This window comes from Leuresthes tenuis, unplaced genomic scaffold (genome assembly GCF_036924035.1).
Source record: "Leuresthes tenuis unplaced genomic scaffold, fLeuTen1.0.hap1 SCAF_16, whole genome shotgun sequence".
Lineage (NCBI taxonomy): Eukaryota > Metazoa > Chordata > Actinopteri > Atheriniformes > Atherinopsidae > Leuresthes > Leuresthes tenuis.
Genome location: NW_027325370.1, coordinates 3,552,225 through 3,579,104, shown reverse-complemented (window position 1 = coordinate 3,579,104; position 26,880 = coordinate 3,552,225). Strand labels below are relative to the sequence as shown.

At 42.4% G+C, this 26,880-nt stretch overlaps 3 protein-coding genes across 5 annotated transcripts; 2 read left to right on the top strand and 1 right to left on the bottom strand.

Annotated features, from left to right (window-relative positions):
* Positions 1 to 1,931: 1,931 nt before the first annotated feature.
* On the top strand, positions 1,932 to 6,459 carry LOC140272452 (14-3-3 protein beta/alpha-1-like). The gene is made up of 6 exons (XM_072367910.1): positions 1,932 to 2,041; positions 3,122 to 3,423; positions 3,521 to 3,644; positions 4,164 to 4,327; positions 4,453 to 4,548; positions 4,655 to 6,459. The coding sequence occupies exons 2-6, from the start codon at positions 3,130 to 3,132 to the stop codon at positions 4,709 to 4,711; spliced, it is 735 nt and encodes a 244-aa protein (XP_072224011.1). The 5' UTR covers positions 1,932 to 2,041; positions 3,122 to 3,129; the 3' UTR covers positions 4,712 to 6,459.
* A 1,118-nt stretch (positions 6,460 to 7,577) lies between these two features.
* pabpc1l (poly(A) binding protein, cytoplasmic 1-like) lies at positions 7,578 to 16,148 on the top strand. Its single transcript, XM_072367801.1, has 14 exons — positions 7,578 to 7,770; positions 9,097 to 9,290; positions 9,388 to 9,503; positions 9,964 to 10,103; positions 10,200 to 10,294; positions 12,784 to 12,921; positions 13,073 to 13,168; positions 14,135 to 14,395; positions 14,702 to 14,789; positions 14,873 to 14,992; positions 15,087 to 15,223; positions 15,471 to 15,579; positions 15,673 to 15,803; positions 16,086 to 16,148. The coding sequence occupies exons 1-14, from the start codon at positions 7,578 to 7,580 to the stop codon at positions 16,146 to 16,148; spliced, it is 1,881 nt and encodes a 626-aa protein (XP_072223902.1).
* A 3,281-nt stretch (positions 16,149 to 19,429) lies between these two features.
* Positions 19,430 to 25,046, bottom strand: rbm39b (RNA binding motif protein 39b). 3 transcript variants are annotated; one of them, XM_072367802.1, is made up of 15 exons: positions 24,833 to 25,046; positions 24,219 to 24,276; positions 22,668 to 22,714; positions 22,284 to 22,481; positions 22,003 to 22,056; positions 21,744 to 21,861; positions 21,500 to 21,652; positions 21,251 to 21,388; positions 21,098 to 21,163; positions 20,814 to 21,018; positions 20,647 to 20,733; positions 20,485 to 20,572; positions 20,293 to 20,398; positions 20,129 to 20,207; positions 19,430 to 20,038 (listed from the first exon to the last, which is right to left on the bottom strand). In XM_072367802.1, the coding sequence occupies exons 2-15, from the start codon at positions 24,267 to 24,269 to the stop codon at positions 19,938 to 19,940; spliced, it is 1,491 nt and encodes a 496-aa protein (XP_072223903.1). In that variant the 5' UTR covers positions 24,270 to 24,276; positions 24,833 to 25,046; the 3' UTR covers positions 19,430 to 19,937. The 3 variants fall into 3 exon arrangements, with proteins under 3 accessions (XP_072223903.1, XP_072223904.1, XP_072223906.1); XM_072367803.1 differs by having other exon boundaries at positions 24,970 to 25,046; XM_072367805.1 differs by lacking the exon at positions 24,833 to 25,046 and adding an exon at positions 24,702 to 24,804.
* Positions 25,047 to 26,880: the final 1,834 nt, after the last annotated feature.

Genomic DNA, 26,880 nt, shown 5'->3' with positions numbered 1-26,880 from the left:
TTTATTCTGGTGACTGGAGAAAGTTGGGTGTAAAAACTGTGTTTTTTTTATTAAATTTAGGTATTCTTCAACGAAATACTAAACGACCAACATGACTGCAGATAACACACTTTTCTTCTGTCCTTGGGGAGATTCCTCGTTGACTGAACAGCCGTATCAAAGCAGCAGCCACAATAAGAGTGGGTCAAATCATCTGTATACTTGTGATAAAAGAGAGCCTCAGTGCCTCCTTTATCAACTCCTTTAGCATTGGAAATTTCTAAAAGGAGAGATGATACTTTCTGGCAATTTCTTGAGACTTTCAAAGCATCGCTCAGTTACTTTCATACAGATGCTCTTACTGGGATTTATGTTAAGAGCTATGAGGGCAGGAAGGTTCCACCTTTGTTCCTTTACTTTCTAGTTACCGTTCTTAATAAAGTAATATTTTATGTTACTGTTCTGCTCTATTCATGTGATTTCAATAATGAAGCCTCCTTCAAACAATATAGTAAGAGCACATTAGCCAAAGTGCCCCTGCCACAGCTTCAGAAAAACGTTTCTTGGTAAAGGTGGTTAAAAATAACCCCAGGTTTCAATGAATCCACTTGGAATTTCTCTGAAAAGGGGAGTTTTAGGATTCCTCATCTTATAAGCACTTTCACACAGGTGTGATGTGGAAACTTAATGAATGTTATGGGAAGTAGGAGCTTCATGCAAGCTGAAGTAATTTAGTGTGAGGGCAGAGTAGATGAGGTTTTTAACTATGTATTTCAACTTATTATTAGAAGTTAACTATTTATATCTTCAAATATGTTTGAATCTGTTTTGCCATTGATGAGCTCTAGTAGATTACTTATTTTATCTTAACTATAACCAGCATGTCTCCCTTCTAACGGCAGGATGGTCAAAAGTTCCATCACAATCAGTTTCCCTCCTTCAGTATCCAAAGTAGGTTCTCTTAAAAGTTCCCATGAAACAATCTGTGGGAAGCTGTTCCTGCATATTTATATTCTTTCTGCAAAAGCCAGGGCGACAACAACGTCTACAGGATCCCACTCTTTTCTGATCGGTCCGTTCCAGTGGCCTGATCAGGCAAACGCCCTCCATTCCACATCCAAAATGCGAGAAATCTGCCCTCTAAGTGCAACGTTAGCATACATCCATGAATGTAGGACTGTTCACTTGCATTTTAAAAAAAATAGTTCTCCAACTCTGAAAAACCACGAAGAATATCAACAAACAATGACTTTTTTACAGATTACAACACAATGTATCTCAAGACCTGGCCTAGTAAAAAAAAACACTGATTTCATGAGGCCATTAAGCCTTAACTGCCTCTGACATGTTATTCAGTTTAACATAAGTTATTATAAAGATGCGTTATTACTTATTAATTGATAACGTTGTTAGTTACCCCTATAGGCTTGCTTCAAGCTGATTTATTAATCACAGAGCACACTGACCTTGGCCTCTGACCTTGTATTGCAGGATGGGAAGGAAAAGTCTTAATTACCATAACCTACATTCAAAACACGCACGTGCACACGCATGACTGATGTGGTTTTAGCATTATTTACGGATATTTATGTGTAAAAAATGATCAACACTTTCGTTATTCCAGGAGATCCACTGCAGCAGTCTTTAGAGCCTAGATAATATGAATAGATATCAGTACAGTAAAACTGTGAGGCACACCTTTGGCGTCACAAATGTCAAGCATTGCGGCCATGTCAATACACGTTATTGATTTATTCGCGTTTTGATTTTTTTTAGGAAAAACAAAATCCTCGCCGTTTTAGAGCGTTTAAAAAGAGAATGCAGCGTTAATAACACGGAAACAAGGTATTTTGTAAGAAAATGATTTAAGCTTTGCAACGTTAATTGTCTTAAACACGGGAGCAGCGGTTGCATTACGTAAGGCAGATGTGTGGTGAGAAAGGAGGAAACAGAAGTGCCAGTGTAGCGGAAGTGGTACTGCCCTGAACGTTGAGCGAGACGGAGGACGGAGGCTGAATCGTCCAGAAAGTGAAAAAAAGCAGGATTAAAAGTCATCTATATTGTAAGTGTATCAACCTCGCGGGCTTCAATATAGCTCGGTAACGCTATATTTTCATTCGTAGCTTAATGATAGAAGGGCTGTTTTTATCGTGTCCGGTTGAATCCTGTTGAGAAGCCATCATAACCGAAAGGCTAGCTGGGTTTGTGAAAGGCTAGGTTAGCTCGCTGGCTAGCTGCTAGCTAACGAGCTAACCGACGGTCGGATTCCATGACACTTTGTTCTGACAGGCTCGGCAGCCTGGGCGGGCCTTGGTACAGCTGTTGAAAATGAATTAACCGCAAATGCGGTTCACAGATATAAAATATTTAGCTTTTGTCCGGTTAAATATGTTTGAAATCATAGTCGTTAGCGTCTCAATCCTGTTTTATTGAGTTAAGTTGGCCGTTGTTTTTTGCTGGCCTAGCTATTACCAATAGCGGCAATCAGACGACGGTGGCTAGCAAAATGTTAGCCACTCCGAATGGTTTGCGTTATCACGACAGATTAGCACCCCTAATGTTCCCTAATCCAGTTAGACCATACTCTTTATTGTAAATGGGTAGCAATTATTAATCAATTCCATCTATATTTCCAAGATTATAATAAGATTGAGCATTAAAATGCATAGTCCGCTAGTACTGCTAACAACCTTAGGGGGAGGGCATTAAAACCTGACCGAAAAAAAGGTTTCGGCTGATAATTGATGATTATGACTAAAGCATATCTCAGCAAGTCAAGAAAACTAGCGTGCGTGGTAAAGCTAACAATCATACAGTTTGTTGATTGAAATATAAGAATAAGGTTGTGACGAAGGGGACGAGAAAGGATTGGGGAGCGCTATCAACTAGCTAGCAGCTAACCATAGCAAATGATGTGTATGGCTGACCCACTTGCCAAGGGGCCCTCTTCAAAAGTTATCTTAACTGTACAGTAAATGTAGAGGTTTCCTCTAAATAAAATGAATATAATAAAAATGCTGCAGCATAGTCATTAAGACCACAAAGAAATAACTGGGGTTGTTACTGAGAAACGTCCTCCATGTGCATTGATTAACTGGACACAATCACTACTAATTCTGCCTTTTCTTTTCCTTTCCTTTAGTCTAGAAAATGGACAAGAACGACCTGGTACAGAAGGCCAAGCTTGCCGAGCAGGCTGAGCGTTATGACGACATGGCCGCAGCCATGAAGTCGGTGACGGAGCAAGGCGCGGAGCTGTCAAATGAGGAACGCAACCTTCTCTCCGTTGCCTACAAGAATGTGGTAGGAGCGCGTCGCTCATCCTGGCGTGTCATCTCCAGCATTGAGCAGAAGACCGAGGGCAACGACAAAAAACAGCAGATGGCACGTGAATACCGGGAGAAGATAGAATCTGAGCTGCAGGAAATCTGCCACGATGTGCTTGTAAGGTTTTCTTTCTTCGTGCACTTATGACAGCAGTGCTTTTGTGTTGTTTTAAAAAGGTGACCTCATCACTCACACTGTCATGTATTTTGTTCAGGGGCTACTGGACAACTTTCTCATTGTCAACGCATCTGCTGCTGAAAGCAAGGTGTTCTATCTGAAAATGAAAGGCGACTATTATAGATACCTTTCTGAGGTTGCATCTGGAGAAACTAAAACTAGTAAGTGAGGACTTGTTTTGATTTTGTGCCGAAATCAAGTTTTCTATCATTATATTCGTACATCACACTTTAAATCGGCCTTAAAATGTCCTAAACACACCTTGAACTATTAGAATCGTTCCAAATGGACAATATTTATCCTTTCAGCTGTTTTTTTATCTGTTTTCCCCTTTTTTTAATGGCAAAGTGAACAATTAAACATACCTACACCAATTTCACACTTAGTTTTAAAATACACTAGATAAATTGGAACCTAAACAGCTTTCTCAGGACATGCTGGAGCCAAACTTAAAAACAAGTGAATGCAAACTTAACATTTCGCAGTCACCGTTAATGTTTTACTTGATGTCTGCTTGATTTGAGGCAACTGTGTGGAAGTGAGTGGAACCTAAGTGATAACTCAGACAGCATCTCAGTGCTTGCCTTGCTTATTCTGCTGCCCTCAAGTGGCCGAAATCGATGAGCACGCTTTTAAAATTGTGAATCATGAATCTTTTACACTTTCTTGTGTCCACACAGAAACGGTGGACAATTCCCAGAAGGCGTACCAGCAAGCTTTTGACATTAGCAAGAAAGAGATGCAGCCAACACACCCCATCAGGCTTGGCCTCGCCCTCAACTTCTCAGTCTTCTATTATGAAATCCTCAACAACCCGGACAGTGCCTGCAGCCTGGCTAAGACGGTATGAAATGATGCCTGAAGGCATTTTCCTAAACTTAAAGGTTATTGTTAAGAACTTCGATTTGTCAGAAAATATGAGGCTGAACCAGTCCCAAACAGTTAAATTTCTTCTTCTTCTTTCTCCAGGCATTCGATGAAGCCATTGCTGAACTTGACACTTTGAACGAGGACTCTTACAAAGACAGCACCCTGATCATGCAACTACTAAGGGACAACCTGACTGTGAGTTGAAGCCGCACACTGGTGTTGGTCCTTCTCTGATCCCGTTGTCTGTCTTCACAGGAAGTTGTAACTTTCTTTCGTTTGTTTCGTTTCTTTCTGTTCGCAGCTGTGGACATCAGAAAACCAGGCAGATGAGGGAGAAACCGGAGACGGGGAAAACTAATGGAATTGCACTGTTAATCCACCTACACTCTTATCTTAAACACAGACAGCTTATATACATCCCCCTCCACTCCATCAGCCCCTCCCACTTCTGTATGACAAGCAGCCTGAATTGCTTCTGACCAACTAGTTTACCCCTCTCAGTTCACTGTGAGGCGACAGGGTAATTTTCAGTTGTTAGCAGATTGAGTCACTTTGTGGAAACATGTTGTATTGATTAGTGAGTCCATGTTGCTGTTGTTTTTTTTTCAGCTTTGTATGTAGGTCTGCATGTAGTGAGTGAGCAAGTGTGAGTGGATGTGAAAGATTGTGCGTTTGTTCTGGGGGGGAGGGGGGGGGTGTTGTGACTTCTAATCGTCCTTCCAAATTCCTTTGTCCCTGCTAGTTTGTTGTGCATTTCTCATCCCTTTTTGTTACTTTTCTTATTTGTGATTCCTCATGATATTTACAGGTTTTATTGTACGGTAATTAAACTGGCAGTTGATTTCCACCAAACACTGTGATGGTAGGCGTCCCATTTGCTTCACGACCCCGGAACAGTTTTGTGTTTCCAGACACGTCACAATCCTGTATTCAACTAATTAGCAATTCTGCTGTGAGCTCATACAGAAAGGAGGCAGGCTGTATTGTGACACTGACATCTTGGTGTAATGCTCCTTGATTATGTTCACAAATTCACAGTTTAAAAGTTCCAAGGGACCCCTTAAATTGTCAAGTTAGATTTGCTCAGACATAAGACATTCCACATTATTAGGCTTTTGGAAACGGCAGTGCTCCTTTTTGTTTATTTTGAACTAAGTATGGATTGTCATTGTAGTTTTACTCACTGTTCAGGTGCTGCTTGATCTCAGTACAATGGAAATTGTATGTGCGTAAATGTGGTTCCATGTATTTTGCAAGATTGACTATCATCTGTATGTAAAACCTAAAGTAACCTTTATTGAGAATTGAAAATGTCTTACCACACTGTATCAACCCTGCTTGCAAAAATATTCCTCTTAAAACGGTTGTTTTCTCCAAAAAAAAGTTTTTGTGCCTGGCTTTCTCTTACAGCCTCTAGCATTTCTCTGTAGGTAGCAACATACGCTTGTTTTGGGAAATCTCATTTTAAAAGAAAAAGAGATGCGGTTAGAGCTTGACCTCGGTTTTAGCCGAGTGAATCACTGCTGTTAGAAGATAGCCGGTGAGAATGATCGCCTCAAAAACCAGGTCTGTTTGTAGAAGGGGAATGAACGCATGTCATCACTTTGGAAAGAGGCTCAGTGTCACAATACCATGCATCACCACTACATTCCACATTACTGTAGTTGAAGACACCATTCCACATTATAGCTGGCGGTCTGTTTACTCTGACAATGCTCAAATGAAGTGAAGTTTCTGTTGGGGAGAATAACAAAAAACATGTCAGTTTATTATTATGCTTGATGAAAATGCAGTTAGTGAATGTGGAACGAAGCCTGTCTGTATATCAGGTATTTACTTGCTTTGTTTTTACTGACAAGTCTTATGGCTAAAATTTGCTTCTGTAACAGTCTATTACCCAGTGCACACACGTGGTTGTGAAAATTTTAGAATAGCTATAAAAAGCAGTGACGAAATGGAGATAAACAATGGTTGGTGTAATTCTAGCTTTGTGTTTATGTATCTTAAAACCATTCTAGTTTCACTATTCATGTAAAAAAAAAAAAAAAAAAATAGGAAAAGTGTCAAAGACCATTCAGTGAAATAAAGTTTCGTTTAAGATAAGAAGCAACATACGTCTTCATTTCTGTTCACATTAAAGCCCTGACAAGACATTTTTATGAATGAAAAAGTCGCATTAAAGCGTTGAGCTATGTTTTCAGTCATTTGCCACCGCTTTACACCTTGTTTAACACGAGCAGCCTTTTAAATATGATGTTAGCTAATATGCTAGCAAGAACTATTTCTCACGGCGGAGGACGACGTCCCGTCCCGTTAATCCCTGCCTTCTCACAGCTTAATTGGAATACCGTTGGGCGGAGGAGGAGTGCAGGTGTTCCACGGTGATAATTAAATCAAAACAATCTCACCCCGATGTGGAAGTCTGCTCACAAGCTGCTGTCCTGAAAAGTCCGACGCCTTCGTGTTAAATGTAAGTTCATCTGGTCGGTTTAATCGGTTTCTCCTTTGGTACATCTTAGAGCTATTTAGCTCAGAAAGTTTTTGCGCAGGAGGTCGATCCATCTTCTTTTTTTTCCTCCCTAAACTCGAACAAAGTTGCGCCACAAATAGTTGGCTGATAAAACTTTATTTCTTTAAAAAAAAAAAAAGTAGTTTAAACTTTTTCTTTACTTCCTTTCTGAGGCCTTTTCCAGCGGAATACATACAAAGCGGTTCATTAAATGTCCTTTTCACTGTCTTATCCGGTTGAATTTTGTTACGCTATATATTTATCCTTGAAACACGAGTAGATTCATATAAAGTTCCTCAAGTTAAGTACCAATAAAATAAACGTCGCCCTGCACTGTTTAATTGACATTTCCTTGCTCGGCTTTTGCTTCAGAGATGTTTTGATTTAAATATGTGAACATATTGGATGTAGTCGAATTGTATTTAATTTGTCAAGACAGCAGAAAGATGTAACCCTAATAAATCTACTGAGCATCTGCTTTAATATTTAAATAAAATAGTTTTAATATATTCACACGTGCATGAGCATGCAGGTTTTAACCAAAGCAGCCCATGAGGTGTGCTTGCATCTGCATTTATATTCTGATAAACGCACCTGTAATTGAGTTAAACTAAAATTACTTTAATGCATTGGATGAATTCTTAACAAAATGTGTATTTTTGGGCTGTAAAGACATTTAAATGCACGTTTTGTCTTGATCTAGCTGTCTTGCAAGATGAACAGGAGTGGACCAGCGTACCCTCTCGCCTCTTTGTATGTTGGGGATCTGCACCCTGATGTTACAGAGGCCATGCTTTACCAGAAATTTTCTCCTGCTGGACCCATCATGTCTATCCGTGTGTGCCGTGATGTCATTACCCGCAGATCTTTGGGATACGCCTACATAAACTTCCAGCAACCAGCTGATGGTACAGCACCGCCTCTGCATTCACTTACAGTTTAATCAATCTGGTGAACAAGCTGCACCATCACAGAAAATAGTTTTTTTGGGGTTCGGAAGTTGCTTCTGTGGTGGGTACAAACTATACCTGAAATATTACTCTACTCATGCTGAGAGACACAAGTAGCAACTTTCAATGGGACCCAAAAGGCAACACTTTGGCTCAGAGCCCAATCAGAAAAAGGCAGAAGACCATTTGATGGTGACGGTATATTTAAGTAATAAACTCGAAGAAACGACATCCTATGGAATAAACCTGAAATGTTTCAGAAGTACTCCTGATGAAGTCAAACACACTCAATAGTTTGGTTGTTGTATAGAATCCATTTGGTGTTTCATTAAAACTAGAAACTCAGTCCTGCATGGAGCTGAGGTTCTTGGTGATAAATGGGATTAAAACAGCAATCCCCCCCCCCCCCCCTCCCCTCACAGTTAAAGGGGAACTCCGGTATTTTTAAACCTGGACCTTATTTCTGGCATGAAATACGTTCATCTAGAGAACAGTTTGGTGAAAGTCGGCGTCCTTCAGAAGATATTTAGATAACTGGAGATCCATATAACGGAGTGAACGGGGCTTAGAGGATGCAGCCTCTAAATAAGGCATTATCTGTCTTTATTTCACCAATACTTTAAGAAGAATGAATGAATGAACGTGTGCTATAGCTCTGTTAGCTCATAGCTGCTGTTATGTGGCTACTTGCAGCTATAGGAGAGCTAACGGAGGGATTTCTACACAGGCACTCTACTGGGACCACTTCATCCACACGCCCCCCTGCAGCACAGTTTATTCACTCCGTGCTCTGTGACAGTCGGCTAACTTCACACAGAGTTTGCTGCTGATAGTTTTGTGCAACATGGCAGGATATTTATCAGATTTTGACAATGTGAACGATGACTGTGCTGCAGCCATGCGTCAATGAAGTGGTCCCAGTAGAGTGCCTGTGTAGAAATCCCTCCGTTAGCTCTCCTATAGCTGCAAGTAGCCACATAACAGCAGCTATGAGCTAACAGAGCTATAGCACACGTTCATTCATTCATTCTTCTTAAAGTATTGGTGAAATAAAGACAGATAATGCCTTATTTAGAGGCTGCATCCTCTAAGCCCCGTTCACTCCGTTATATGGATCTCCAGTTATCTAAATATCTTCTGAAGGACGCAGACTTTCACCAAACTGTTCTCGGTGAGTAGATGAACGTATTTCATGCCAGAAATAAGGTCCAGGTTTAGAAATACCGGAGTTCCCCTTTTAATGTTGTTCTGTGCAATGAGGTGTTTTTTTTTATGTTGTTTCAGCGGAGTGCGCCCTCGATACAATGAACTATGATGTCATCAAAGGTCGGCCAATTCGAATAATGTGGTCTCAGCGTGACCCGGGACTCAGGAAGTCCGGTGTGGGAAACATCTTCATCAAGAACATGGATGATTCTATTGACAACAAAGCACTGTATGACACCTTCTCAGCCTTTGGCAACATTTTGTCTTGCAAGGTAACAGGCTTGGGTCAGCTCTGAATGAGTTTAGCCGATGGTTAGTAGTACAAGAAAAGCTTATAATTAGCATTATACAAAGCGTTTGCCTTTGTAGGTGGTTTGTGATGAGAAAGGATCCAAAGGCTACGGCTTCGTTCACTTCGAGACTCAGCAGGCTGCAAACCGTGCCATTGAAACAATGAATGGGATGCTGCTGAATGACAGGAAAGTGTGAGTACGCTTCGATTGACCCCGAGTCTTCAAACACTGGCACCAAAAGCCGTTTGAAAAACTTAGTTTAGGCAAAGAGTAGCGCAGACTCAGTAAATGTTGCCTGTTGAAACTGTTTGAGTTCTGATGATGAGGATGACTTCTCCATGTGTGTCTCAGTGGAAAGACAGGTAAACGGTTGGAATCTGACATCATCAACCCAAAAGACCGTTTCCCGTGGGAAAATTGTCAGTTCGTCGAGGTTAGGTCAGCGAATAGGTAGGATCTGTGTCTAGGCTTGTCACCTTTGTGTTCGTTGTTCTTTTTAGGGCTCAGCAGTTGACTTTTGTACGGATCAAACCATTTATTCATGGTGGAAGCAGAAAAAAAGATTAGTCAGTAAATACTATAACCGACTTCCTGTCTTTCCTCCCTGGAATTGCTGTCGTCTCGGTTTCTGGGGTTCGGTTCTCTTCTTCAGGTTCGTCGGCCACTTTAAGTCGCGCAAGGAAAGAGAGGTGGAGTTCGGCACCAAAGCCATGAAGTTCACCAACGTCTACATCAAAAACTTTGGGGAAGACTACACTGATGGGGACCTTAAGGAGGTCTTTTCTGCATTTGGTAAGAAACCCTGCTTCTCTTGGATGCCTGGATCAGTGGCCAGCGGTTTTATTTTTTAAAAATTCATTTGTTTTGGGGATTTCTCTCCTCCCTCAGGGAAGACTCTCAGTGTGCGGGTGATGAAAGATGAGAAGGGCCATTCACGAGGATTTGGCTTTGTTAACTATGCTCACCACGAGGATGCTCAGAAGGTAACGTGTGCAGAGTTTCTATGTCCTGCCACCGCAAACCACCAAGAGAAGCACTTGGCTGCTTTTTTTGGCATTTTCATTGCATTCCATGGGCCAAGAAAATTGTGCTAAATATTGGCGCATTCCCTCTGTAGGAACCTTTTGCAGTTCCTAGAACCTTTTCAGGAGTAGGGCCGTTTTTTTGCTCAGGAACTAGAGACCACGGCCCTCAGTTCCTGGAACCATTTCAGCTCCTTCAGGGTCTTTTCTGGGCTCCACAGGAACATGACGTAGGTGTTTGGTGGCTGTAGCTCCGCCCCTTGTCTGAAACGTTTCCTCATACGACACGGACCCAACCGGCGCCTGTTTAATGAGTTAAACTTCGTCTCCTTTGTCTGCGGCGCTCTGCTCTCCTTCTTTCCTCCATGAAACGAAGAAGTATCGCCCGCTGCTGGATTCTCCGTCTCCTGACTCTTGCTGTGAGCTCTTCCAGCCTCCATCTTAGACGCCTGATGTGATCGTCCATGATTAATATCACCGCCATGCAGACCGTGAACACGGTGGCCTCCTCGCTCTCCATGTTAGCTTCTTGGTGCTGTTGTTTTCTTCTCTCCTTACTTTTCCCGGGTTCTGTTCTGTTGCTGAGTGGCGCTAAAGTAACACGTCTGTCGCAGACGGCTGCGTCACATCAGTCCCTGTCGAGGTCCCCGACTTATGTGAATGCAAAATGAAACAGTTCCCCCGGGGAAGGACAGTTCTTAGAACTAAATTTGAGGTGAACAGTTCTTAGAACGTCTCTGTCCGAATGCGGCTAATAGTAGCTAAAGTATTTTTTTTAATTAAGTGGAACACGAACATTAATTAATTTGAGTTGTTCCTATCTACGTAATTTGTTAAACTTATTAACTGGCCCAAATATTAGCTCAACTCGCCTTTCTTCCAACCTTTAACAAACACTACTTGACCTTGTTAGCCGCTTCTAACTGAAGCCAGGTTCTGGTTTCTTCAGGGTTTTTTTACGATGCTGATACCGTAAATTCCAGACTATAAGCTGCTACTTTTTTCCAGTAGCATATATATATTTTTTTTCATGCCGCCAAAAACATTTTGCCTCGTAACATTTGACCAATAAAATGAAGAAATAGTTCACAGCGGTCCAGTGAAACTGTACAATAAATCAAACACACTTAAACTACTAAATTGTTATAAATCGGTCATTTGTGCTCACCCTCAACATAGAAAACAAACGAAGAAATGCAAATGATGCAGCTTTTAAATTAAAGGTGATCAATCTGAGATGAGATTGTGACACTGAAGAAGACGACTTTGATGGTTTTAGTGCGCAGGAGGAAGATGAAGAAGGCGATCAGTGACTTTTCCTGGTCCTTTTAAAACATCTTTCTGTGTAAATATCTAATGTTACAATGTGGACACCCGCGGCTTATAATCCGGTGCAGCCGATACGAGTACAAAATGGATTTTCTTTTTAAAATGAGAGGGCGGGGCTTATATTCAGGTGTGCTTTATTGTCCGGAATTCACTGTAAATCTTGGAGGTCTCGGACAAATAGTTCAGATCTGAGGCAAATCAGTGGTTCCATTGGCTGTCATCAATCGCCACATGAGAACGCTCCAAAGTTGTGTTTGTCAGGCTCCATCTGTCTCCATCTGGTCTCATCGAGCTCGTTTGATCGGGGCCACTGAGAACCCGAGAGATGGGTTCAGGGGACGGGGCAAACGTGGGAAAACGCAGCAAACGCGACAGATAATTTTTATGACTGTGGCTGGAGTTGGGATGAAAACTTGTTGTTTACATGTTTATTTTTTTGCTTTTGTAAATACTAGATTTTTATTTAATACTGCAACAGTATAATTCCTCTTTAGGATTAAAAAAGTATTCAGTTTAATCCTGACGTCTTGCATCGTGATTGCAGGATAATGAATAATCCTGTAATATACAGGTTCTGCCTGTTTCTGAACAGTTTTCTCACTTCAAGGCTCTGAGTTTCGACTGTTACTCTGTTCTAATAAAATCCTGATTTATTTTTTCTAGACGCACCATGAATTGACAAATCTACCATTTAAGTAACGAGAAGAGGGCCTCTGGATTGAATTGAGCTTTATGTAAATTGATCGGGGAAACAGACGTGCTTGTGTTTAGGATTAGATTCTGCTGCTGTGCATGTGTTCTGGGACGAGGACGGCGGTCCAATTAAATGACCAAGTCAGACTCTAAGCATGTAAGAAACCTTTTATCTGTTTACATTTATTCCAAAAAAAAGAGTCCAATCCACTTCCACTCATCAATATCAAACGGACCGAAATGATTTGAAAGCATCCGGGCTTGAGTTGAATCCTGATTGTTTGATTCTGATCTCTGGGCTGGTTTTGAGTGGCGGGACAGAGCGTAGAACCTGTGAAGAGTTGAGTTTGTTATAAACCTGTAACTGTGGGAGAGTGACGGTCTCCTTTAAAGGCGACCTGCTGATGCGACTCACTCTCGTTTCCCAGGCCGTTGATGAAATGAATGGAAAGGAGATCAATGGCAAGGTCATCTACGTCGGTCGGGCTCAGAAGCGTCTGGAGCGCCAGGGGGAGCTGAAGCGCAAGTTTGACCAGATCAAGCAGGACCGCATCCAACGCTATCAGGTGCTGCTGTGTAGAAACTGTAGTAACGTCTGGAGTTGGTTCTGCTAATGAAAGCTTCAGTAATGTTCACTGAAGATTTAAAGATCCCCGTTCAGCAGAATGTGAATTCCTGCCCCCTTAGTTGCTGAATTTGGACTCTCTCCGATTACAGGGGGTGAATTTATATGTGAAGAACTTGGATGACAGCATAGACGATGAAAGACTCCGGAAGGAGTTTTATCCTTATGGCACCATCACGAGTGCAAAGGTAATGTTTGTACGGCTGATGAAAAGGTAATGGCAGTACAGTAATAACATCAAACGATCAAAAATATCAACCGTTGGTGGGTGTCATGTACAACGGACTGCTCAGGACAGAGCTTGGACAGTGTTTAAAGGGGAACTCCGGTATTTTTAAACCTTATTTCTGGCATGAAATACGTTCATCTACTCACTGAGAACAGTTTGGTGAAAGTCGGCGTCCTTCGGAAGATATTTAGATAACTGGAGATCCATATAACGGAGTGAACGGGGCTTAGAGGATGCAGCCTCTAAATAAAGCATTATCTGTCTTTATTTCACCAATACTTTAAGAAGAATGAATGAATGAACGTGTGCTATAGCTCTGTTAGCTCATAGCTCTGTTAGCTCATAGCTGCTGTGTTGTTGTTATTGGCGGCTATCGGGGGGCTTATAGACGTCCAGCGTTATCAAATTTGTCGTTCACGTGGTCAAAATCTGATAAATATCCTGCCATGTTGCACAAAACTATCAGCAGCAAACTCTGTGTGAAGTTAGCCGACTGTCACAGAGCACGGAGTGAATAAACTGTGCTACAGGGGGGTGTGTGGATGACATCATCCCAGTAGACGAGTGTGTAGAAATCCCTCCGTTAGCTCTCCTATAGCTGCAAGTAGCCACATAACAGCAGCTATGAGCTAACAGAGCTATAGCACACGTTCATTCATTCATTCTTCTTAAAGTATTGGTGAAATAAAGACAGATAATGCCTTATTTAGAGGCTGCATCCTCTTTATGACCCGTTCACTCCGTTATATGGATCTCCAGTTATCTAAATATCTTCTGAAGGACGCCGACTTTCACCAAACTGTTCTCTAGATGAACGTATTTCATGCCAGAAATAAGGTCCAGGTTTAAAAATACCGGAGCTCCCCTTTAAAGAGCCCGTTTGGTTGGTTTCGTGTCATTTACATCGAACGTCTCTGAACTTCAGGTGATGACCGATGGCGGCCAAAGCAAAGGCTTCGGGTTCGTCTGCTTCTCTTCTCCTGAAGAGGCGACAAAAGCAGTGACTGAGATGAACGGCAGAATTGTTGCGACCAAGCCGTTGTACGTTGCTCTGGCTCAGCGGAGGGAGGAGCGTAAAGCCATTCTTACCAATAAGTACATGCAGAGACTTGCTACCCTGAGAACCATGAGCAGTCCAATCATCGACTCGTACCAGCAGTCTGGATACTACATGACAGTGATGCAGGTATGGAGGCTTAAACAGGCTTAAAGGGGGAATTAGACCACTTCTTTGGTGCGTTTTAGTATTTTGTGGTGTTGGGAAAATAGATTAAAGATATTTCTGCACTGCTGCATTCTGGGTAATCATTTTTTTCTGATTCTATTTTTATTTTGGTGAAGGCAAATGCAGATTGAACATGTGAATAAAACCCTTAAATGTTGGTTTTAGTCTGATATGCAGCTGACGCTCCAGTTTGTCGTCTGTCTGCACGATCCAGTGGTTAATTTGCACGCCTTGCTGCTGAGTTACGTTCCTTTCCTTCCTTTGCAGCCTCCTGCTCGCTCCTTTTACAACCACAGTGCTGTCAGTAACATGAGAGCAGTTCCTCGTTCGACAGGACAGCCACCAAGACCACAGGGTGAGTTTGTTGTAGCCACATCTGGATCTAATTGAATCTGCCGCACGGACTCTGATGTATAGATGTGGTCGTGATGTTTTCAGGCCCCTACTCGACCCATTTTGCCGGCGGTTCTGTTCCTCGTCGTGGACCGAGCACCATTACCACAGTCAGACAGGCCTCCACTCAGGCTCCACGCATCGTAACTTCCACACAAAAAACAAGTACCTAACTCCCAACTTCACAGCTTGAGCTCCGTTCTCCTCACGGTCCCGTTGATGTGGACGCTGCTGTTTGACACGTGGCGTCTCTCTGTAGATAACATTGGGACTCAGACTGTCGGCGGGCGCACTGACGTGCTCGGTGCGCCCAGAGGCGGTCAGTACAAGTATTCGTCTGCAGTGAGGAACCCTCTGCATGTTGTTACCGTCCCTGCACCCGGGACAAGACCTCAGGTACCGCTCTGCTGTGTTCATTCTCTTATTCTGAGCTGCCAGCACCAACAGGGTAGTCCTTTTATAAGGCATTATGGGATATGTGAGGATGTTGTGTGCACATCGGAGGATGGGCAGCTGCCATAATGGCACCAAGTGGAGATTTCAAATGAGTAGAAGTGCAGCAACTGTGGGTTTGTCCCTGCTTGAGAATGAAATGGGTCTAATGCTAATCAGCTCAGGCCAAAGTAAACTGTTCTGCACCCAGGTTGTTCCTGTGCCTGTTACGGAGCCACCGGTGCACCATCCGGGCCTGGAGCCGCTCACCGCCTCGATGCTGGCTGCAGCTCCGCTCATGGACCAGAAACAGCTTCTTGGTTTGGCAGCGCTCGCTTCTGCTTTTTCCTCCGTGCATTTCGAGGCGCTTTGCGTGCATTTGTCCTCACTCTTCCCTCTCTCTGCTGTATCAGGGGAGCGACTGTACCCGCTGATTCATGCCCTCCACCCCAACCTGGCAGGAAAGATCACTGGGATGCTGCTGGAGATCGACAATTCAGAGCTGCTGCACATGCTGGAGTCACCCGAGTCCCTCAACTCGAAGGCATATTATCGTCCATCCCTCGCTGACATTTCTCATTACGTGTTGTGAGGCTGGTGGTTATTTAATCAGTCGTTTAATGACTGACTTAATTCATGAAAGTCTCAGATTTGTTTGTGTAGAATACTGTAAATGCACACTAGTTTGCTTCTCCTGCAGCAGATCTTCTGATTGCTGAAGTCGTGTCGTTACCTTTGGAGAGAGCCACAGTTTGGCTGTAGCTTGAGTTTCTTTTATTAAGGTGATTTAAAGCTGAAGACGTATTCCTTCCTGTCCTTTGTGCAGGTGGATGAGGCTATTGCTGTGCTGCAGGCTCACCAGGCCAAAGAGTGTTCCCCAAAGAAGTGAAGCCCTTTCAGGTCAGCAACACGTTCCGTTGCAGCACTGTTGACTACACAACATCCACCATTTGCAGGAAGCGCTCTGGGATTTTTCATCTGAGGGCTGTGGCTCTGTGTGATGAGACGGTTGGATGTCATTTCGTGATTTATTTTTTTGTTTTTCAGCCTGTGACACATCCACAGGCTGGATTTGACATATTAAAGTTCTGGAAAGACTGCCAGATGATGCTGGCAAAAATGCTCATGCCGGAGTAAAGTGTAGAAATAGAATTTGCGTCTACTTTTTTTGTGTTTTGATTAGAATCACCATGCAAACCTGAATAAATGGGAGAGTAACTGCACTAAGTTTGCTGAAGAGATTTGATGCTAAACATTTAGACCTGTTTTGGTCTCCCGGTGGTCCTAACTTTGGCCTTTCACTGCTCCATAATGAAGGATTTTTATTCATCATTATGTCGAGCAGCCTTTGTATCGGCACCAGGGGCTCCGGAGCTGAACCCAGCCTTCTTTCTTCTTTGAGTCACTGGTTCTGCTGCCCCCGCAGCCTGGACTCTCCACCACAGGTTGATGGAGATGCAACATGTTGCTGCAAACACTCGAGGACCACATCTTCCTGAAGAACCCGAGTCTCCCTTCTTGCAGACAGCCTCAGTTGACTGTCATCTTGTCTTATTCCTGGTCTTTCTTAAACCCACAATCCTATCTTTGCTCTCGTTTACGCTGAAGCTGAGGTTATTGGTCGCTCCGAGTTTCAGGAGCCGACAGGAGTCTGAGGTCATGAGATACTGAGAGTGCATCCTCCTGATCACTGGGGGCTCATCCTGGGGGAAGCACCCTGCTGGGATGACCCTCAGAGCATCGTTGCCTCCTCCATGTGCCTCACGGAGTGCTTTCTGGTCCGAGCATCCTGTCCGAAACCTTCTCCTCAGACTATAAAAATGTTGCCATCAGAACGAGATAAAGATCAGACACAATAATTTCACGAAATGCAGATTGTTTACGAGTCTCTGGGGCACGGCTTCTCTGGCAGGACAACAGGAAGCAGCACAAGTTTTTTTTGCATTAATTGTGTTAGTCGTACCTTCCTCTAAGCTGCTCTTTCCTTTTATTCTTCTTATTGTTTCTGCTTGTTATTTCTATTTATCTGGAAAAGCGAACCCCGTCTTTGCTGATCCCAAAGGATTTGGCAAACGCTGGCTTTAAGTTGCGTTATTTACTGAAATCAAACAAGTCCAGCTCAGACGTTTTCCCTCAAATGACCTAACCATGCCATTTTTTTCCAGGTGTCAGCAAGGTTCTGGAAGAGGAGGGGGAAGACTGTTCAGTACAATGTTTGAGGGGGGAAAAAAGAAAAGAATCTAATTGCCAGTGAAAAGTTAACTGAAGTTAAAGCTATTTTGTTGTTGCAATATCTTTTGTTAGAAGATAAAGTTTCCGCTGTATGCATTAAACCCGTCTTATGTCTTTTGTTAAATGCATCTGTGGCGCAGCTTGCTGTGCTTTCAGCCTTTTCTGACCGCCTCTGCCCTGTTTGGACACGCTCCTGAACGAGCCAAAGAAACGCTCCAGGTGCAGCGAAGACATGCGAGTTCCAGTTTAATCTGTGCCCAGAAACAGCATTTAAATGCTTTATATCCCTGCTTTGGACTCTTTGCTGCCTCGTCCCTGTAAGCTTCTCTCAGTTGAATAGATTTAGAGGAAAAAGGTCATAATTTATTCATTTATTTTGTCTTTTAACGGAATGTGATGAGGATATGTTGCATTTTTCACTGGGATGAGCAGCAGGGACATAAATACCCAGCTCGGACCGCTCTGACATGCAGCCAGAGGATATCCTTTGTCCCGACACACTGAGCAGTGCTCCTCTACCTGTTGTCATGGCTGATTGGTGCGTTTAGTCGTTTCTGGAAAGGTTTTCTGCATATTGTGATGTCAGAGGTACTTCCTGGTCCTGGAACTCACTCCAGTCTGTCTTGTTTTCCATGTATGACCTTTAGAAACATCAAACCCAATGAAAATGCGTCTCTGCTCAGTGTAGCAGGAGTTTAGAGGAGCGCCGTCACACTTTTAGAGCACAGCGAAAGCAACACGATGGACCAGATGCATAAAACACTGGATTTATGGTTAACTTTCTACACCAGATGAATAAAACCACATTCAGACGTGGTTCTTTCACTCATTAAATACCAGAACGCCGGGGTAGTTTGTCACTGAGGTTAAGGTCTCCAGATGTTATGTTGGAAGCTATTAGGGGAATGTAATATTTAAATAGGCAGAGACAGATCTCACTGCATTAAGGCTAAATGACTGAAAATAGCTGCACTGTCTGGCTGGCATTTTATTCTCTGCATTTACATACAAAAAACCCCAGAAATGCAAGCAACCGTCGTGTTTAACATCCTTAAATGTGTCATTAGTGCCGAATTAATGCAGCAACCACTCCCAGATGTTTTTGTAGGTCAAATGCTCTCTATATGAATTAATTGGATTATGATTACAATGAATTGAATTCCAATTGGCTTGAATTGGACTATTTTACTTAAGTGCCTTGAGATAACGATTGTTGTAATCTGGCGCTTTATAAATAAAATTTAATTGAATTGAACCTGAGGGGGGGACAAAAACAACTCCCTCTTTTATTCAAGGCTGGTCAGTGGTCAAAACTGTAACAAATGCATAAACTGAATCACCATGGGAACCCCCCCCACATAAAAACATGGTCATGTGAGGGGTGCACATGCGCTCTCCACCAGCCACTTAAACAGCAACATAAACCTCTAAAGATCCAAATGCAATGACTACTTGAAGGGAAAAGAAAAGTTACTTAAATCTTGATTGATCAAGGCTTGTAAAACATGAGATTCCTGCACAAAGTGGACTGACATCACGGGCATATGTGCACGTTTACAGCCCAAAAGCAGCAGCCATGTCGAATTAATCATGGCAGTTCTAGTTTCAGTTAATCAGCTGAGGGGCCTGATAATAAGGTGACCTGCAGAACCTCTGGTACCGATCAGAAAAGCATGATAAAACAGTATGACGGCTGGTTTTACCGCAGTTCCAGCAGGTTAATCCATAAATAAATGAGCGAAATTAACCGAGTTGAGCAACAGAATACGCTAAATGTGTCATTAGTGCCGAATTAATGCAGCAACCACTTCCAGATGTTTTTGTGGGTCAAATGCTGCAACCTGGGCATTGATTGTTAATCCGTAAATAAATGAGTGAAATGAACCGAACGAGCACAAACTTGTCCAAAGAGTTAAAAAGAGTCGACGGAGAAACGGCTCCAATGCTGTAATTAAGACTTTAATCACAGAGGCATTTCAAATTGAACCTGGATTTGACAAACGCCCCAAAACGGGGAGAAAAGCAAAATAAATTGAAGTCGCCAAATTTATTGGAATCCTTCATACAAAAAAAAAGAAATTATGGCTGTATAAAGTTACAAAGGATTATTGACATTGATATACTTTTGGCATTTAAGGCCCGTTAACCCAACATTTCTGGAACTTTTTGCAATGTATTCATATCTAAAAACTGTTGATTTTTAACAAGCAGGTAAGACGGTAATATTTAAAAACATACAGACCAATAGATACCTGGAGATATTCCTCAGTGGTAGTTTACAACACAAACCCACAAAATTCAAAAAAGAAAAAGGATTTTCTACATTTCAATGGTGAATGTGAGGCCACTTTATTACACACAGCCAACTAATGTCAACGCTTCTGCTTCAGTGACACTTCTATGAATGCAAACAAATGTATGTACACCGGCTCCTCCACGCGGCTCACTATCGGCGCGCAGGCATTAGAAGCTGCTTTGCGGTTACTGAATCTGGGAAGAGGTTGTGGTAGGTTGGTAAAGGAACGTAGGCGGCGGTTATCATTTTACCTGGTGGAGGAGGGGGGGAGGAAACAAATGAATGTGAATCATTTATAGATGCAAACTTCCTGTTGATCGGGGTGGATTTACTCTACATACCTGCAAACCAGCGGCCATGAAGTGCATTTACAGTCGCCATTGCTGCAGGTATAGAGGGACACTTCACGTACACGTTACCCTGGCAACAGAGAGTGATATTGTTAAAAAAACGCTGATATTCAACCTAACGCCTGGACTTGGATGATGGACATGCTTTGACTTACTTGAGCAGAGTTCTTATCGACATAGATGTGCACAACTCCCCCGTGTTTGTTGCACTCCTCGATCACATCATCTTGGATTTCGGAGGCCCAGCCGGGATCGTTTTCTCTGAGGAGAAACGAGCGTTAGGACCTGAGAACACTCCTAAAACGGGGCTAACGTAAACAAGCTGGGCAGAATGACGACGTCCTTACGCTTGTGGGTTGAACAGGTTGGACAGCTGAAGGCAGTGTGTGGCCAGGGGCTGGGATGGGAGGTTCAAAGCTTGGCTTGGAGCTGGAACTGAAAGAGAAGTGATCTATCAGAGACTTTTCAAAGGAAAAACACAAACCGCTGTGCATCGCATCGGCTCTCACCTGCTGGAGCACCCATGTTCCCGAAGGGTATGGATCCAGTCATCTGCAGAGCCTGCTGGGCGGCAGGAGGGATCTTCAGACCAGTTCCTATGAAGGACCAATCACACCAGGATATAGCAGGTTCTCCTCAACAGCAAAATAAAAACCTAGAGTCAGATATAACAAACCTTCTGCTAGTCGAGCCATGAGCTGGAGGCGCCCTGTTGTGCCCAAGTCGATGCCGGTCCGCTCCAGTTCGTCGTTGTCCAGGAAAGAGCTGGCTGTTGATGAGTCTGAGCGCTCCGTAACATGCCCCACCTTCATGGGCCGCCCGGCCAGCTCGAAGCCGTTCAACTGTTCCAAAGCCTTTTTTGCACACTCTGCATCTGCAAACTAAAAAGAGAGAAGCGCTCAGAGCGAACCCGGCAGCCAACACCAACAGCCCCGTCACACAGCAGCAGCTTCAGGTTACCGATATGAAGCCGTATCCTTTGGATCGCCCGGTCTCGCTGTCCATCATGAGCTGGATTCCTTCGATCTTTGGAAACAAAACACAGCAGTGCAGACTGTGATGAATGCATCCACACAAATGTGACCCAAGTGCCTCGTGGAGCAGGTTCCTCACCTTTCCAAACGGCTCAAAGATCCCTCGCAGCATCTCTTCGGTGATGTTAAAGTGCAGCGATCCCACGTAGAGACGCATCGGACCCGCACTGCCCTTCTGCAGGTTATTAGCTGCAGCAGCAGCTCGGTTTTTCTCTGCCTGCGAATGCACGGAAAGTTTAATCAACACCAGTGACGTTTTCTGCACCCCCCAGCATGCCTGGAAAGGCTTTTTCTGATGCAAACGTCCCATCAAAGACGTGTTACTGACCTGAGAGGCCTGGACGATGATGGGCACGCCTAAAAGCCTCTGGCCAGTGAGTCCAATTGCCAGCGGTACAGACGACGACTCGACAAACTCGATGTATGCGATACCCTTTGATCTCCGAGAGTTTCTGTCCGAGATTATTCGCACGTCTCTGACCTGTGGAGGGAAAACGGTCAAACTTTTAGAGACTGTTTCTACATGAACGCTGGTGGGTTTCTATAAGCCGAGAGGGGGAACATCAGCGTACTTTTCCAACAGCTGAGAAGAAATCCTCCAGGTCTCGAGCTCTGATTCTGGCAGCAAGCTGCATGCAGAACACTGTGCGGGCGTCCCTCTCCTCTGGGGTTAGATTGTCAATGGGTTGCCTTTGGGAAGAACGACAAACAAAGAGTTAAACTGGAAAGCATCACAACTTCTCCCAAATGAGCACTAAAACGTCTCCAAACACAACTAAGATGTTTTCATTTAGTGGAACAGTACAAAAGGGCCTAAAAGGTTCACCATACCTGACAGGACTCTTCTCTTTTTTCACAGGGCTCCGGCTTTTGGAACGTTTCCGACTGAAACGAAAGAAGCAGAAATGACCATCAAACCAGCCCAAAAGTCTTTGATGCATTACAGGAAGAACTGAGCTCCGTTTAAGTCTGTTATGTGAAAAGGATTTTAAAAATGTCTGCTACAGTCATGGTGTCATAAGGGAATAATCAATGGAACATTGAGCTTTGTGAGGACCGGTTACTCGGCTGCAGGAACCAGACAGAAGCCTGCAGCTAAAGGATTCACGTACATGGGGCTCCTGCGGGCTTTGTACCGCCCAGACCGGTCCTTGCTGCGGGAGCGGCTGCGATGGCGCTCTCTGCTGCGGCTGCGTTTTCTTTCTCGGCTCTTGCTCCTCTTCTTGCTCTTCTTCCTGTCTTTGCTCCTGCTTCTGCTTTTCTTCTTCTTTGAGCCTGGGCTTCGGCTCCTGCTTCGGCTCTTCCTTTTCCTGAAGGAACAAGCCACAGGTCAAACTCTGACGGGACACGACTACATCTGGCTTTGCTACTTAAGAAAAAAGAAGATTTACAAGCTAAACACTTCCATCCATACTTTACTGACAGATAAATGCATTAAAGTGCTAAAAATCAGTCACTGAATTAGTTTTCTTGAACAGCAGATATTGAAAACTTACTTCTTGTGGTCATCGTGTCCGTTGGCATGAGAGGACTTGTTCTCATCCTAAGCAAGGTTTATAGAAGAACATCATGAGGACGTAGATGAAACATTTAGAGTCGTCAAGGTAAAAGGGGGTGGGGTGGGACAAGAGAAAATGTAGAATATATTCAATTAATAATTATAATAATAATACAAACTTTCTACTGCCAAGCATGGACAGTGTGCTGCCACCCCCCCAATAGCTTCCCATCCCACATTTTACAAAGCTGCTCAGTACTTAATGCAACAATGCAAAGTTAAGGGAGTTTCCAACATATTAGCAGAGTTCAGGAAGCTTTGACAAGTGTCAGGTCATCTCCACCATTTCCCCCTTCTAACAGGTCGTACCAATGCCACTATTTGTGCCTAATCATGTGACCACGCATGGCCCATGGCCACTAAAAGAGATCCTGTGTGGTTGGTGTCAGTCCAGTGATCTTCACCCATTTTCGTTCTTGGACTGTAAGAGCTCGATGCCACCTCTGTCACACATCTTGCCCTGAAGCAAACAGGGATTCACACTTCTTAGTAATATTGACGCCCAAGAAAATAAATAAAAAGATTCAAATCAGCCACCTGTTACACTACCATTATCTGTAGTCTGCATTATTAAATACTTACAGCCTTTTGACTTCAGAAGGATATAATAACTACTTTAAATGCATTCTTTTATCAAACAATGACACTAGATAGTATTATTTTACAGTCATTCTCAAATATTAACATATGTGGTTTTGTGTAGCATGCAAAAAAAAAAAAGAAGAAGCTGATTCACATTACAGCTGACTAAGGCAAAGAGGCAGTATTCATATTCACGGGCAAAATAAAAGAAAGAAAAGAAGAGAAGAGAAAAATCTACACTGCACAGCAAAACCAGAAAATATGGGCAAAATAATCAAAGTTTGTCACTTGGAGACAAGAATAAAACTAAGTGTCATCAATCTAAAGGTGAATACAAGCAAGTTTGTACACATACACTTGCCAAGAGAGAATTAGTTGAGATAAAATACATAAAGCTGACAAAAATATACCTGTGAGAAAACAACTTTTTCCCATTGAATGAGAAGAATCTTAACTCCTCATGAGAAGGACTCAACGTTCTGGACCAGCACAGAGATGCAGACTGTAAATCTGAATACTGCCTCCTTTGCTGGGTAGGTAAAGATGCGCTTATGAACCATTGGCATTCACCTTGTTGCAACCGAATAGGGATTGGATGATCTAGGTTGAATCTCTTTTACTCCTAAAGTGAACCACAGTACATCAGTATATGCGCAATAACTACCTTCCTTTTTTTTCACAGTTCACAGTGGAATCAAAGATGAATTCATGGGAGTAGAGGTGAGATATCATTAGGGAAGTCTATAAAGAGAGATAGATGTGGATTTATTTATAATTCTGTATTGCGTTTTTAATACTCAATCACACCACACAACATTCAAGTAAACTTCTTCACAACAGCAAATATAGAGTTACACAAAGGATTATATCAGTGATGCAGGCCTAGTTTCTGTAACTCTCAACCCACCTTTCTGTAAGGAGCCTCCAGCATGGCCTCAACGTCAAAGTCATCAGCCATATTGATCCTGTACACAAGAGAAAAAATTTACAATCATTGCTCTTACAAACATACGTGAAAAGTCAAGAAAAACAGGCCCGATGCTAACGGCGAGAGGGCTAAGACTTTCAAAGGGTCTGCTAAACATCTCTCAGATTTCCGCAATAAATATTACAAGTAATTTATTGACCAAAATACCCGAATAAGGACATCGATCTTAAAGAGGCAGATTCGAACTAAGCTCGGTGACATTTAAGAGGTCGGCAAAGTCATACAGCGTTTAACGCGACATTAAGCTAATGCTAACTAGCCACGTTCGTGAGCTTCATCGCCGTCGTTTCAAACAGCTCAGATCGAGGCCCGTTTGCCTTAAGTTTCGATTAATAGCCTGCCAGTAAAGTCACAAATAAACGCACATAGTAGTTAAATTAAATAGATGTGAAAGCTAGTTACTCAGAAACGATAGCAGGAGCGCAGATGGCTTTTTGATGAAAAAAATAGGCGTTCAGTTTACAGAACCAACATGGCCACTAACAGCATTTCCGCGGCAACGAGCTAGCTTAATTAGCAAACAATGACGTTACCGTCTGAAATTGATGAAATGGTGTGCCAAAGTCAATATATCACGGTTAATATGCTGTTCAAACAATTCCTTTCAAGGAGCCTCTCTTTACAGGACACAAAATCTAAGATGAGGTCACAATTTTCGATGTTATGTAACCTTTTTCTCCGCACCAACTATTAGCAACTAATCGTAGCAGGTCGTGGCCTGACCCTCTCCTTCCGTCTTCTTCGTCTTCTTCCTCTTCTTTGATTTCCTTTTTTTTTTCAACAGCAGAGGCCACGGTTTGGAACTCACTACCGCCCCCTTCCGGAACCAAGCTCCACCCATCTGCACAAAACAGGACTTCATTTGACTAAGAGCAGTTCGTATCATGGCCGCGAATCACACAGAAAGGAAAATACCCATTGAGGAAGTAGTTTCATCGCCATTATTTGAATAAATTTACGAAGAATACTTTATTTCCAAAAAAGCTTGGGGTTCACACAATGTTTTTTCACCATTTTCACCTCACTCTTGGATGTTAAGCATAGATTGTTGTATCTGTGGAGGGTATTTCTTAGAAACATTTTAACAACAAAAATGCCATTTTTTAATACAGAAAATGATCTTTTAGTTCAGACATACATAATTATGCTACTTGACATGCTGCTAGAGGTTATTTTATTTTACCAAGGGCTCTTTCTCAGTGTACAGTATTATATAGAGCTACGAAGGAGTGGAATGAGCTCCCAAATTATGTTACACAACAAAGAAACATGGTCAGTTTTAAAATGAAACTAAGAGATTATTATTCAGATCTTAATTTTGACCATTGTAAAGTGGCTCTGGGTATCTTTGTATAATGATTCAATGTTGGAGCTGGTAGTGTTCAGGTTTGGTATTTGTTGTATAAGTTTTGTTTGTATGTGTACGTATTAAGTATATGTTTTCTTATTTATTTTTGGTGTCATGTAATAAGTTTGTATTATTTGTAAATGGTTTGTATTTGTCACAAATGGATTTGAAAAACCACCTAATGGGGATCTCAGTAAACAAACTCTTAATTAACCCTTTCACGCACGATTCTCCACTTGAGTGAACAGAAATAAAATTATATTTTTTATCATAATAAATGTTTCTTTTTTTTGTCAAAGTTGCACATAGGCCACTAAAGTGTTTCTGTTCCTCAGATGCACGATGACCAGTAACTCCTTAAATAATTGGTGCAAAAAAATAATAATAAAGTGTTCTTTTTATGCCTAAAAATAAATAAAAACACTTGGGAAAAAAAATCTTGACTGAGGCTTTCATAATTCATGCATGAAAGGGTTAAAGGAGCCTTTGACCGAAGCAGTGGATCGTGATTCTAAATGTTTTCTTTTTTTACATGATAGATCTTTCATTTCCATGTGTGCTTCAGTGATAAACAGCGTTCAGTGACAACAGTCTTTAGGAAAAGTCTTAAATTGTTGCCTTATTTACCCATGCACAGACTGGACAACCCCTCCCTGATTATTTATTAGCATAAATTGAAAAAAAAAAAGAAAATAAACTTTTAGTATATTGTCCATTTTCAGTTAAATAGATTAAAAATGATTTGCTGTCACTTCATTCTCTTTTCATTTGCATTTTATTCTTTTTTGGACACAGAGTTTTTCTCGCCTCACACATTCCTTTGTATTTATGGAGTTAAATGATTACAAGTAACAGAGTAAATATAGTTCAATGTAAAATTATACAGAATTAACTGAAAACACAGAGGTTTCCTGAGAAAATCTGAATAATAACACTTACATCACATATGGGATCAAAATAAAACCCTAAAAGATGTTTTCTTCCTAACATATATCTTCATATTCATATACATTTAAACGTGCTGATTGGTTACACACCTGGTCGAGGTCCATACTGCGGTGCCTGCAGCACCTTGTTCCTCCAAATGACCGCCTCTGATGGCCCAAACATACGTGAAAAATCACCTTTCAGCATGAGTTGGATTAGTTTGACAGCTCTGCGTCGCCATCTAGTGAATATTAGGAAGAACTTCCAACTTTTTTTAAATCAAAGTAACAAACGCAGCCTATTTGG